The sequence below is a fragment of the Lutjanus erythropterus genome, chromosome 20 (genome assembly GCF_056507025.1).
Source record: "Lutjanus erythropterus isolate fLutEry1 chromosome 20, fLutEry1.hap2, whole genome shotgun sequence".
NCBI classification, from domain to species: Eukaryota; Metazoa; Chordata; class Actinopteri; order Lutjaniformes; family Lutjanidae; genus Lutjanus; species Lutjanus erythropterus.
The window spans coordinates 31,213,591-31,225,248 of record NC_139336.1 but is presented as its reverse complement, the minus strand read 5'-3'; the positions used below and the strand labels follow the sequence as shown (position 1 = coordinate 31,225,248).

The 11,658-nt window shown below is 40.5% G+C and overlaps 2 protein-coding genes across 2 annotated transcripts; one reads left to right on the top strand and one right to left on the bottom strand.

The window, feature by feature from the left end:
• Positions 1 to 2,130: 2,130 nt before the first annotated feature.
• hspa5 (heat shock protein family A (Hsp70) member 5) lies at positions 2,131 to 6,236 on the top strand. Its single transcript, XM_084745461.1, has 9 exons — positions 2,131 to 2,287; positions 3,082 to 3,231; positions 3,338 to 3,569; positions 3,679 to 3,816; positions 3,907 to 4,019; positions 4,115 to 4,505; positions 4,601 to 4,838; positions 4,931 to 5,098; positions 5,209 to 6,236. The coding sequence occupies exons 2-9, from the start codon at positions 3,116 to 3,118 to the stop codon at positions 5,775 to 5,777; spliced, it is 1,965 nt and encodes a 654-aa protein (XP_084601587.1). The 5' UTR covers positions 2,131 to 2,287; positions 3,082 to 3,115; the 3' UTR covers positions 5,778 to 6,236.
• A 1,801-nt stretch (positions 6,237 to 8,037) lies between these two features.
• On the bottom strand, positions 8,038 to 11,390 carry rabepk (Rab9 effector protein with kelch motifs). The gene is made up of 8 exons (XM_084745886.1): positions 10,965 to 11,390; positions 10,766 to 10,820; positions 10,516 to 10,670; positions 10,066 to 10,221; positions 9,663 to 9,827; positions 8,726 to 8,875; positions 8,413 to 8,562; positions 8,038 to 8,324 (listed from the first exon to the last, which is right to left on the bottom strand). The coding sequence occupies exons 2-8, from the start codon at positions 10,816 to 10,818 to the stop codon at positions 8,098 to 8,100; spliced, it is 1,056 nt and encodes a 351-aa protein (XP_084602012.1). The 5' UTR covers positions 10,819 to 10,820; positions 10,965 to 11,390; the 3' UTR covers positions 8,038 to 8,097.
• Positions 11,391 to 11,658: the final 268 nt, after the last annotated feature.

Genomic DNA, 11,658 nt, shown 5'->3' with positions numbered 1-11,658 from the left:
TGTAGTCCGAACATGCAATTTTTAATTTAAAATATTTGTTAAAACAGAAACAAATGAAGCAACAACCAAAACAAAATGCAAAAAATAGTAGCAATCAAAAGAATGGACATATGGTTGATTGTGGTTAATATGTGTATTATTTCCTGTCTTTCTTCCTGGAGATGAACCATTGTGACATCTGGTCTTTCTGCCTCTGTCACTAAGCCAGCAGTGTCATAATTCTTCTTTCTAATTAAGGAAGAAGAGAAAAAGAAAGCAAAACTTCTGTCCCACTCACTCATGCTGACATTTGCAGCCAGTAAAAAACTCTTAACCCCATTATTTGTCCTACATTTTGGGACAGGAGGAGACTTTTCAGAGGACAATTACAATTCTGCACCTCTTCCAGTCTGACCCACAGGGATCAGAGGAGGCCTTTAGCGAGGGTGGTGACAGAGGTCAGCAGAAAGCAAAAGACACGTCAAGGCTTCAGTAACCCCTGAGGAAAAGCACCGTTAAGACCTGTTTACACTCCCCAACCCCCAAAATCAACAGTAACTAATTTTCTAGAAGTTGCACGATCTGAAAAAAAATTGTATTGTCTCAGAAATTTCCCATTTTTTCCTGCAATTTCCAGACTTTTCCTGAAAGAAAAATGTACTCACTTCAGATGTGTTATGGAAATAACTGTATCTTGAATCAAGATAAAGCAGATCACTGTGATGGTATCAATAAAATGGTTCTTGATTCTAGAAAATCTTTAACAATTAAAAAAAAAATTGTTTCAGAAACAATGGAATAATATCATCCCACTGGCAGATTTTAGAAGTATTTTGAATATTTTTCACAATGTTCCTTATATCTAGCCTGACATTCATTCATTCATTCATTCATTCATTCATTTATTCATTCATTCAGCTTTCATTTATACTCAAGAGATCACAGAGATGCAATCCTCATTTACAATTACTTTAAGTCAATTACAGTGACATACAACAACAGAGAAAAAGGCAGTATTACAGTTAGATTATAAAAGGCCATTTAAAACTTTCAGATTATAGAAGATAATTTTATAGATTAAAATAAATCAAATGTAAATTAAAATACAGATATGTAAGAAGCCCTAAAATATTGCAATTAAGGTAGGCAGTTTCATAAATAATTAACATCTAAAATAAAATACAGTTATGCCGCTTGTCTCTCTATTTGTAATTGTTTTACATAACGCATACAAGTAAATAATGACATAAGCCTGCAGATACAACGGAAGAGGATTGTGTGTTTGTTGAAAAAACACAGAAGGTGATAATAATTACAATAATTAAACTAACACAAACATGATTCTACATCCTCTTACTGTACTTTCCTAAATATGACATTTGCAGTCATACTTTGCCTGGCTTGGCCAACCACTTACCTAACCTTGACCTATTTAGACTTTTGTGATAAGACACTGTAGAGAGAATACAGTATGTGATTTTGTTTGGTGTGGGCTTTGACCCACTCAGTCTAGAGTGTGCAAAATAATTAAGTACATCTGTGATCAATATGTGATAAATGAGACATATAGGTTGGATAGTATCCATGTTTAAACTTGACAGTCAAGCTATTGATCCTTGCATTTCTTTACCCATAATTACATGTGTGTACATTGACTGATGAAACGCCAAGTCAATCTAGTTCATCTGATGTAACATTTGCTTTAGGCTATTTACTTACATGCATATTACACATGGTTTGTGTATTTCTTGTTCATTGTAGTGAGTCATCATTACTACTCATGATACCAACACATATCATCAGGGTCACACTCCCTGAAACCACAGCAGCGTGAGAATAAATGTGAATAAATTACATGTGGGGCCATTATTTAAAAAAAAAAAGGCAGCACTAACTTCAAATGTACAAAATGTGAAAAATGCTCCATTCCTTCCTTAGTTTTTAGAGTGGCGTGTCGCTGCTCCAACAGTCTACGTGAACCCGTTTGACAGGCAGCCAATCAGCGTCGGCACGGTAGGCAAAAGTCGTGACGTTGCCTCGTCTCTGCGCGTGCAAATCAGCGGCGGCCAGCGTGCCGGGTGGAACCAATCAGCGCGTTCCAACGAGCAGCTGCTCGGCCAATCGCGGGCCTCCACGACGGGAAAGAAGTGACGGCTTATATATGGAGAGAGCACAATTCATTCAACATCACTTCACAGAGGAAAGAATACAGAATAGGCAAATAAGAGAGGCACACTTTGTAGGAAGAAGCTAGTACCGGTTTAGGCGACGTCAAGGCCGTTAATTCATCGACTGTACTGCAATTAAGGTACGTATAAACATTGCTGTGAATATGATACTGCGGTTACGAATAATTTGCGTTTTCTTAAACGTTGGGCGTCATTTCAAGACAATTTCATTATGGTGAAAACAGTTAAGCTAACATTTACCAGCAGTGGTGTATTGAACCAAAGTTTACAGCTTTTTAAACCGTAGTCTCTCTTATTGCAATATATGTTGCAAAAAGAACGTAAGTTTAGCTGCTCTGTAAGGCAAGCCATTTTCCCTCGCATGTCTGCCTGACACGCTAACGTGGTTAGCAAGCTACCGGCGGATGTGAAAAAAGGAGTTGTCCTAGAAAGGAACCTTAGATTTACGAAACTCTCGCGAGATCTGTACCCGATGTCTCTTCTTTGTACATGTTGAATAAATTAGTCATTATTATACTATGACAGCGCTGTAGCTAAAGTCTGCTCAGGTTTAGGAACAAGAAACACTTTGTAAGGGTTTGGAAAAGATCATGGTTTGGGTTAAAGTAATCAGTCTCGCGAGATCTTTAGCAGGTATGGGAATCTCTTCTAGACATGAAAAAACAAATCTAGTCTGGGATTTTAACATTCGGAAGAGGCAGCGGTGCTCCACCCAGTTTACCCGTTTTCTTTAAAAGCATTTAATTTTATCATTTTTCGTGGGTATTTTTTGGCTTCACATGTATCATGGGTCTGAATCCAACTAAGTGACAGTAAGCCTTACCATTAGCTGGTAGCTGCGTGAACTTGGGCAGGCAGAGAACCACGTCATGAACGCAAGGCCACGTTTTTTAACACTGTTTCTTTTCCACAGATTTCTTTGTAGATCTGAACACAAAAAAGCAAAGATGAAGCTGTTGTGGGTTGTACTGCTGGTGGCTGGCACCGTGTTTGCCGAGGATGATGACAAGAAGGAGAGTGTGGGGACTGTGGTTGGAATTGACCTGGGGACCACCTACTCATGGTAAGGAGATGAAAAGTGACTTTTGACTTGATATAATGATGCAAAAAATTAAACACTCAGAAATTGCCTTTATGAGTAATCATTTCAAAAATGTTTTTTCGTATAGTGTCGGAGTATTCAAGAATGGCCGTGTGGAGATCATCGCCAACGACCAGGGTAACCGCATCACCCCATCCTATGTGGCTTTCACCAGTGAGGGTGAGCGTCTGATTGGTGACGCTGCCAAGAACCAGCTGACCTCTAACCCTGAGAACACAGTCTTTGATGCCAAAAGATTGATTGGGCGCACTTGGGGTGACTCCTCTGTGCAGCAGGACATCAAGTACCTGCCCTTCAAGGTGAGTTTCTAGTCTTGATAGTTTGTTATGATTGAAGGGTCTAAAGGTCTTTAGGTGACGTTTGAGTGAAATGTGTGAAATACTAATATTGATGCATGTTCCTCCTTAGGTTACTGAGAAGAAGAGCAAGCCACATATTCAGGTTGACATCGGCAATGGTCAGATGAAGACTTTTGCTCCTGAGGAGATCTCTGCCATGGTGCTTACTAAGATGAAGGAGACTGCTGAGGCTTACCTGGGCAAGAAGGTATGAAAAAAAACGACAAAGATTACACATGAAAGAATATACCACTTCTAAATGTATGATTGAATCTAAATGTTCTCATCTTTTTCTTAGGTCACACATGCTGTGGTCACAGTCCCTGCCTACTTCAATGATGCTCAGCGCCAGGCCACCAAGGATGCAGGAACCATCGCTGGTCTGAATGTTATGAGAATCATCAATGAGCCGTAAGTGTCTAATGAAAATAATTATTACTCGATTTCTATTGAAAATATTTCTTTCCCTTCCACTATAATAATCTAATATAAATTTTATTCTTTAGAACTGCTGCTGCCATTGCTTACGGTCTGGATAAGAAGGATGGAGAGAAGAACATTCTTGTGTTCGATCTGGGTGGCGGAACCTTCGATGTGTCCCTCCTGACCATTGACAACGGTGTGTTTGAGGTGGTGGCCACCAATGGTGACACTCACCTGGGAGGTGAAGATTTCGACCAGCGCGTCATGGAGCACTTCATCAAGCTGTACAAGAAGAAGACTGGCAAAGATGTGCGCAAAAGCCACCATTCTGTGCAGAAGCTGCGTCGTGAGGTTGAGAAGGCGAAGAGGGCTCTGTCTGCCCAGCACCAGACCCGCATTGAGATTGAGTCCTTCTTTGAGGGAGAGGATTTCTCCGAGACCCTGACCCGTGCCAAGTTTGAAGAGCTCAACATGGTAAGCTAAACAACCCATCAACAACTTATTAGCTCATTTGTGTAGAAACAATATCGGGTTTGACAGACCTTTAACCTTGTCTTTTATTTTGTCAGGACCTGTTCCGTTCTACCATGAAGCCCGTCCAGAAGGTGTTGGAAGACTCTGACCTGAAGAAGTCTGACATTGATGAGATCGTCCTGGTCGGAGGCTCCACCCGTATCCCCAAAATCCAGCAGCTGGTGAAGGAGTTCTTCAATGGCAAAGAGCCCTCTAGGGGTATCAATCCTGATGAGGCTGTGGCTTATGGAGCTGCTGTGCAGGCTGGCGTGCTTTCTGGAGAGGAGGACACTGGTAAGTCATCTCCTCAGACATTATAGTATCCGTTCCTCTTAACCAAACATGCCATCTTTGTCCTGTGTACTAAACATTTCTCTCTCTTAAAGGTGATGTGGTTCTGCTGGATGTGTGCCCCCTGACTCTTGGTATTGAGACCGTCGGAGGAGTCATGACCAAGCTGATCCCCAGGAACACTGTGGTGCCAACAAAGAAATCCCAGATCTTCTCTACAGCCTCTGATAACCAGCCCACTGTCACCATCAAGGTCTATGAAGGTAAGAGTTGGACATAAATTTAAAAAAATATGTTTTCAAATAATTATCATCTGATTTTTGATGTATGCAGATAGGAATTGCATAAACTTATTTATTGATTCTGTCTTCAGGTGAGCGTCCTCTGACAAAAGACAACCATCTGCTGGGCACCTTCGACCTGACTGGCATCCCTCCTGCCCCCCGTGGTGTGCCACAGATTGAAGTCACCTTTGAGATCGATGTCAACGGTATTCTTCGTGTCACGGCTGAGGACAAAGGCACAGGCAACAAGAACAAGATCACAATCACAAATGACCAGAACCGTCTGACACCCGAGGATATCGAGCGCATGGTGAACGACGCTGAGCGCTTCGCCGATGAGGACAAGAAGCTGAAGGAGAGGATCGACGCCCGTAATGAGCTGGAGAGCTACGCCTACTCTCTGAAGAACCAGATCGGTGACAAGGAGAAGCTTGGCGGCAAGCTCTCTGATGAAGATAAGGAAGCTATTGAGAAGGCAGTTGAGGAGAAGATTGAGTGGATGGAGTCGCACCAGGAGGCTGACCTGGAAGACTTCCAGGCCAAGAAGAAGGAGCTGGAGGAGGTGGTTCAACCCATTATCAGCAAGCTCTATGGTAGCGCGGGTGGAGCACCACCTGAGGGTGCAGAGAGCGAGCAAGATGAGAAGGATGAGTTGTAGGCAGGTTTGAAGTCGGCTCCTCTGTCGCCCCTTGCCTCTCTGGTATTGGCATCTAGATGTACATATTGGACTGATGGGACTCAATAGTGAGAGGAATGGTGGGGAAGGGGTGGCGATAACAAGCAACCATGCTGAACCTTCTGAAAGACTTTAAAATAAGTTTCAGTGTGTGAGAGGTGTTCTCTTCGCTGAAAGGCGGAGATATTCGTCAGCCCGGATATGAGGCTTGCTGCTGCTGTTCTCAGGCAGTCCTGTTGGGGGTTCCGTAGTTTGGGGTGGGGCTTAGTGGGTGGGGTGGGGTGGGGTGGGGGGCAGTTTGTTCATTGTCTGGTCCGTAATGGGGATGTCTGTGGGATCAAGGGCTCATTATGTTCACAGGCAACGCTAAAAGTTATTTATTGAATCTGGTCATTGTACTTCTGGAAAGACATTGAAATAAATGTTTGATACAAAATGTTACTTGATTGTCTCTTTTTGCATTCAGTTACACTTTCACTGCTTCAGATGGTAAACATTACAGCCTTTTTTGTTTTTCTCTACTTTATTTCACAACTGAAAAACAAACATTTTGTAAACAAAAGCACTGGAGGAGTCACTTTATTTTCATTCAAGGAAACAGACAAAATATAAAAGGTGCCCATATAAAAACAACAGACCAACAGACAGAAACAAACCACTGTGTGAATTGCTTGTTAGTTTGGAATAAACAACTTCTGTGGCAAATACTGAAAACAAACAATACTACAACCTCACAGCTGCTCAAGCAGATATGTAATGGAAGTTTGCCAGATTCTGCTTAAGTCGTCCTTGCAGAGCAAATCTGTTTTTAGCTTCAAAATTTGGGTACCACTTGAAAATAAGACTGCCTATTTTTGTTAACTAATTTTTATAAGCAAGTTATGTTTTCATACATTGAGTTACTGCCATTTATAGTTCACAAAAGAAGCCTTATTGTAAAGTATAAAAGCCATCACCGTGTATGAATTCCTTATTGTCACATCAACACATGACAATAATGCAGAGGGTTGCTGACAGCATACTGAAACTCATCATAAACAATATTGCCAAAGCCTCAGTGTATCTGGTTGTTTGGCATGTTAATTTAATAAGCCACATGAAGCTTTTTGACTATTAAGTTATTCAGATGGTGCTTAAATACTTCTAACAAATATGTGATTATGCTGACAGGTATAAATGTTGCTGATTGAGAAGACTAATTAAGCTGAGAATGCAATGAGTCCTGAGACTGAACAGTACCAATAAGTTCACTATTTGGCAAACAACAGTTAACTCTTGCCATTTTTGTCTAATGTCATGTCACAACCTATGATTTTTGAGTCTTTACGAGCTAATTAATAACCTAATTACAAGTAACTTATAAGAGTAGTCTTATTGTAAAGTGGTACCAAAATTTTCAATGTATCTCTGATCCGGTTTTTAACAGAGGGAGGGGTAGCCTGCTTCCAATTAAGTAAAACGAGTCGCTGTCTAAAAAGAGTCACATAAATGATGCATGGAGTGTGCCAGAGGAAGATGATCATCCTCACAGTGGATACCAAAAATGGCTGCAAGAGGATTTTTATTTTAAGTATTTTGGGCATCAAAAATAGAGGACCTGTGATCTGAGAGCATCGAGCCAAACCAAAACCTATGAGCTCATATTGCAAGTGAGTTTTTAGATTTACTTCAAAAATCATCAATCGATAGATACATCTTTGAAGGGACAGTAGTGCTATTTATTGATCTAGATTTTTTGGTGTGACTTGTTAAGTTTTGGAGACATCAGGTGAAGCAAAGACTGCCTTCTCTCCAATGTAATATGACTAAATGGCACTTGGCTTGTTGTGCTCAATGCACCAAATAATTCCTACAAATCATGGCCCAGTTACTGAAGATAATCCACACAACCTATTGTTAGCAGTTTTCTGTGGGAACTCCTTTCTTTCTGCTAGACAGAAAGTAGTTCCAGTAGATTCTAATGCAGTTTGAGGGCCATCCCTTTAAGATTTTGACTTTAGGCAGAGGAAGTATCTGTACCACCTTAAATTGAATCAAGACATGGCGCATACTAATGAGTGCATTATTGAGAATATATCTGACAAGTCCACATCTCTAAATTTCAGCCTTTTCTTGCCACCCAGATTTATAACTCAAAATGCCTCAGAACGTGAATTTGCTAAACAATGTTCATTTCAGTATTGACCACACAGAATTGACTTCTTCACCTGTTTTCAGACTTCCAATAAAATATATATGCGAGTACTTGACAAATATTTTATTAAAAGAAACTGGTCAATGAATATTACAGCATCATGGCATGTCATGTCACCACAGTCACAATACAGTCATTATGAATGACGCCTTGAGTGTCCATCCCTCCAAACACAAAGGCCAGATTTATTGTCTCTGAGGCTGCCGGGCTGCTGGTTTGCTCCTCACCTCCGTTACCCTCACCACACACCTTCCACGGCAACAAACACATGGAGTGGTCCAGGCGATTGGGTGGCATGTCCCCTTCAAACTTCATGAGGACCCATCTACATTTGTCTGCAGACAGGAAGTTTTAACATCGTTACACAGCTTAAATTTATTAAGATCTATTTTTATAAAGTGTCCCATAGTATTTATTGCGTACCACTGTTGAATCTGTACATGGAGTTGCTGGCTCCATCTGCTGTCATCCCCCCAAAAATATAGATGTTCTTGCCCAGCACCACAGCTGAGTGTGCTGCTACTCCTGGTGGGATGTCTCCTTTAGTCTGCACTTTTTCCCACTTCATGTTTCCTTTTAACAGACACATTTTTTTATTTTATTTTTTAAACAAACAAGAAAAAGTCTCAGGCTCTACATTTTTTGTCATGTATGATCATCTTAGATAAATGCAAGACATCTGGGATACAGATTGGCTTTGATCCTCTCAATATGATGCAGCAGAGTTCAGGCTTACTTGTGTCAAGCGAGTACATGTCGTTGTGAAATTTGTCTCCAGCCATGCCTCCATGAATGTAGATCTTAGACCCCATTGCTATGATAATGTGGCCATGTCTGGCTGGCGGCTGTCTGCCTTGTGTTTCCAGTTGGGACCAGGTGGAAGATGCTAGGGAAACCAAAGGATGAAAGATTAAAGCTATCACATATTTGGTTATTTTTGGATTCAAGTCCATATATTTTTAACCATAAATTTGAAGATTTTTTTCTCAGGAGACAGTTTGACTCGCCATTGCAGGAAAGTTGCTACTAATAACATTAATGAAGGCTCTGTTACATTTAAGTGTCCCTGACTGCAATGTCAGTGAGCCAGCACACACGAAAAGAAGGCCCTAGGCTGGATCTGGCACACCTACATGTACTGCAGCCATGAATTAATTTAGATTATTAATTAAACCTGTGCTGTTCCTGATATGACAGGTCAAAATGGTTAACTGTGAAATCACCTGTACTGATTTCTCTTGTCCGTATCAGTTTTAATTAAACAGGATTAAAAACTGTTGCTTTTTCATATCAAATTATTTTGGTATCAAGTTTTGCAGTCAGAAATATCTCTAATCTCTTCCCCAAACATAATCACAATTACAGACTGGATGCTTTCAATGTAACAAAAATGTTAAAAGCCTTGCACACCCACACGTTTTCAATTATTCTTCTTGATTAGATCTCTGCTCAGGTTGAAGTTGAGGGCAGTTACACAGGGAACAGACCTTTTTCACTGCAGAGATACTAATATGAAATGGTCAACACAGGTGTTACCAATAATACTAATTAAGGTCATGTAGCAGAGCCTTTCCATAGTCAGTAGACTCTTAATTGGGTGTAGGAGATACAAGAATATGGCTTGATGTTCATAAACTTTGGACGCGCTACAAAATTTAAATGCTCTAACAAACCTGTATCAAAGACATGAAGTTTGGGGTCTGAGACAGGTGCGGCTCCTGCTTCCCCTCCAGAGAAGACATACAGTCTGTCCCCTAGGCAGGCTGAGTTGGTGTGGTATGTCCTGGGACTTGGGGGGGTGCCATTCACTGCTACATTCTTCCAATGACACCCACTCTCTGGACACACATGTCAAGAATAGATCATACTTAGTGCAGAAATCTATGATCACATGCTGTGCAATCAATTTGCCTGGTCATAATACAGTATCATCATTGGATACATCACAGTCAAATCCCAAAAGGCATTGTTATCTGAATAGACTGTTCATCTACGTCTGAAACATGCCAGTCTGTGAAATCACCCAAATGTTATGCTATTAATGAGAATTACAGATTACAAGGAATTTTGTTTTACCTGTTAGCTGTAAATTCTGGATACAATTGCGATTGCTGCTCTGCTGTGCCCCTGCAAACACCCACAAGCTCTGAGGGCAGCTCTCTGGCACAAAGCTGCAGTGTTCATACCGTGAGTCCAAACCTTCCCACTCTGGGACGTCCCATTCATGATTATCTGGTGAAGTTGGGAAGGACAAACATGCAAAAGAAAGCCATATTATGTGAATGTTAAGGGAAATCATTAATGACCCTGACAAATAAATAACAAACAATGAAATGATTACCAATTTGGTGCCATGACAAGTGGTGTTACAACACTTGACCTCCTAATATTAACTTAAGTTTGTCTTAGCTTCATACTTTTTTGGTGACAGGAGCTTTATCCATGATGGTAAAAACAAGAAACATACTTCACTTAATTAATCACCAAAATATTTAACATTTTCACAGCCTCTGCTGACATTTTTACCTAAATTTATGGTATCTGAATGTGAGAAACTACCGCTGGGGTTTGCTCCCCCAACAATCAGAATTCTTCCTTTTCCTCCATCTCCAGATGGAATAAATGTGCAGGTGTGACCGACACTAACACCTGGAGCACTTCCCCTGGGTATCAAAGAATACCTGTTGACAGCAAAACAGTTTCAGTAAAATATAAAAAAGAAACATCACCTTACAATACAAGTACAATTTATTAATCTCAATTTTATATTACTTACCATATTCCTTCTTTGGGTTTATCAAGTGGCTCAAGTACTGGGAGAATTTCCATAGCTATCAAAGACACTGTATATGAATGAACTTGGTACTATTGTTTTTTCATACTTCTCTTGCCAGGGATCAATTTATTGTATTTTGCAATAACAAATATCTGACACACGACTAGCCTTGGTCCAAATCACTGTTGTTTTAACTCACTGTCATACGTCCCGGTAAGCGAATGGTATCCACAGAAGTCCTTACGTACAATCTCGCCAACCCAAATATTTAACTCTTTTTATAATTCTTATTGTAAACGGATTGTGAAGAGTGGCTTGTAAAACACAGTCATAAATATTAGCTGTGACATATAACTTATCTGTGAAGTATAACTTGACTGGAACACCACGAAGCAGCTAACGTTAACCTACTTGCTAACTCAAAATTAGCATGTGAAGAGCTTCCTCTCTACTAACTTGTTCTTCCGGGTGAAAAGAGGAGAGACTATCCGTGTAATTAAACTGAGGTCCGTATTTTTGTCGGTATCAGTTTGTAACTCCCATACAGTAACAGCGGTTATAGCTACATGAAGCTGTCAAGGTCGCTTAAATACTCAACTCCCAACCATGGCATAACTCTACGTTAAAAACAGTGCGCACATCTTTACGTTAGCAACGTGGTTGATGCCGGTTCCGAACGTAGTTGCCAAGGTTTCCTGAAGCGCATGCGCAGTTCGCTTCTTATTCATCCCACTGCTGAATATAACGAGTTTGTACAAAATTCCTACTTTTGTCGTACATAAAACATGAATGTGATTTTCTCCTAGGTTTAGCAAAGACACTTCTGTCGTTTAAGAAACTTAAAACATTTTTTAATTCCCTGTTTGACCTGAAAAAAACTCCTTTCCTCTTCA

Excerpts from the sequence above, each read along its gene's own strand:
- hspa5 (XM_084745461.1), top strand. The coding sequence starts at position 3,116 with ATGAAGCTGTTGTGGGTTGTACTGCTGGTGGCTGGCACCGTGTTTGCC. Across the intron at positions 3,232-3,337 it reads CTGGGGACCACCTACTCATG|TGTCGGAGTATTCAAGAATG; the intron begins GTAAGGAGATGA and ends TTTTTCGTATAG. Across the intron at positions 4,020-4,114 it reads ATGAGAATCATCAATGAGCC|AACTGCTGCTGCCATTGCTT; the intron begins GTAAGTGTCTAA and ends TTTATTCTTTAG.
- rabepk (XM_084745886.1), bottom strand. The coding sequence starts at position 10,818 with ATGGAAATTCTCCCAGTACTTGAGCCACTTGATAAACCCAAAGAAGGA. Across the intron at positions 10,222-10,515 it reads TTCAGATACCATAAATTTAG|ATAATCATGAATGGGACGTC; the intron begins GTAAAAATGTCA and ends CAACTTCACCAG. Across the intron at positions 8,876-9,662 it reads ACTTCATGTCTTTGATACAG|CATCTTCCACCTGGTCCCAA; the intron begins GTTTGTTAGAGC and ends TGGTTTCCCTAG.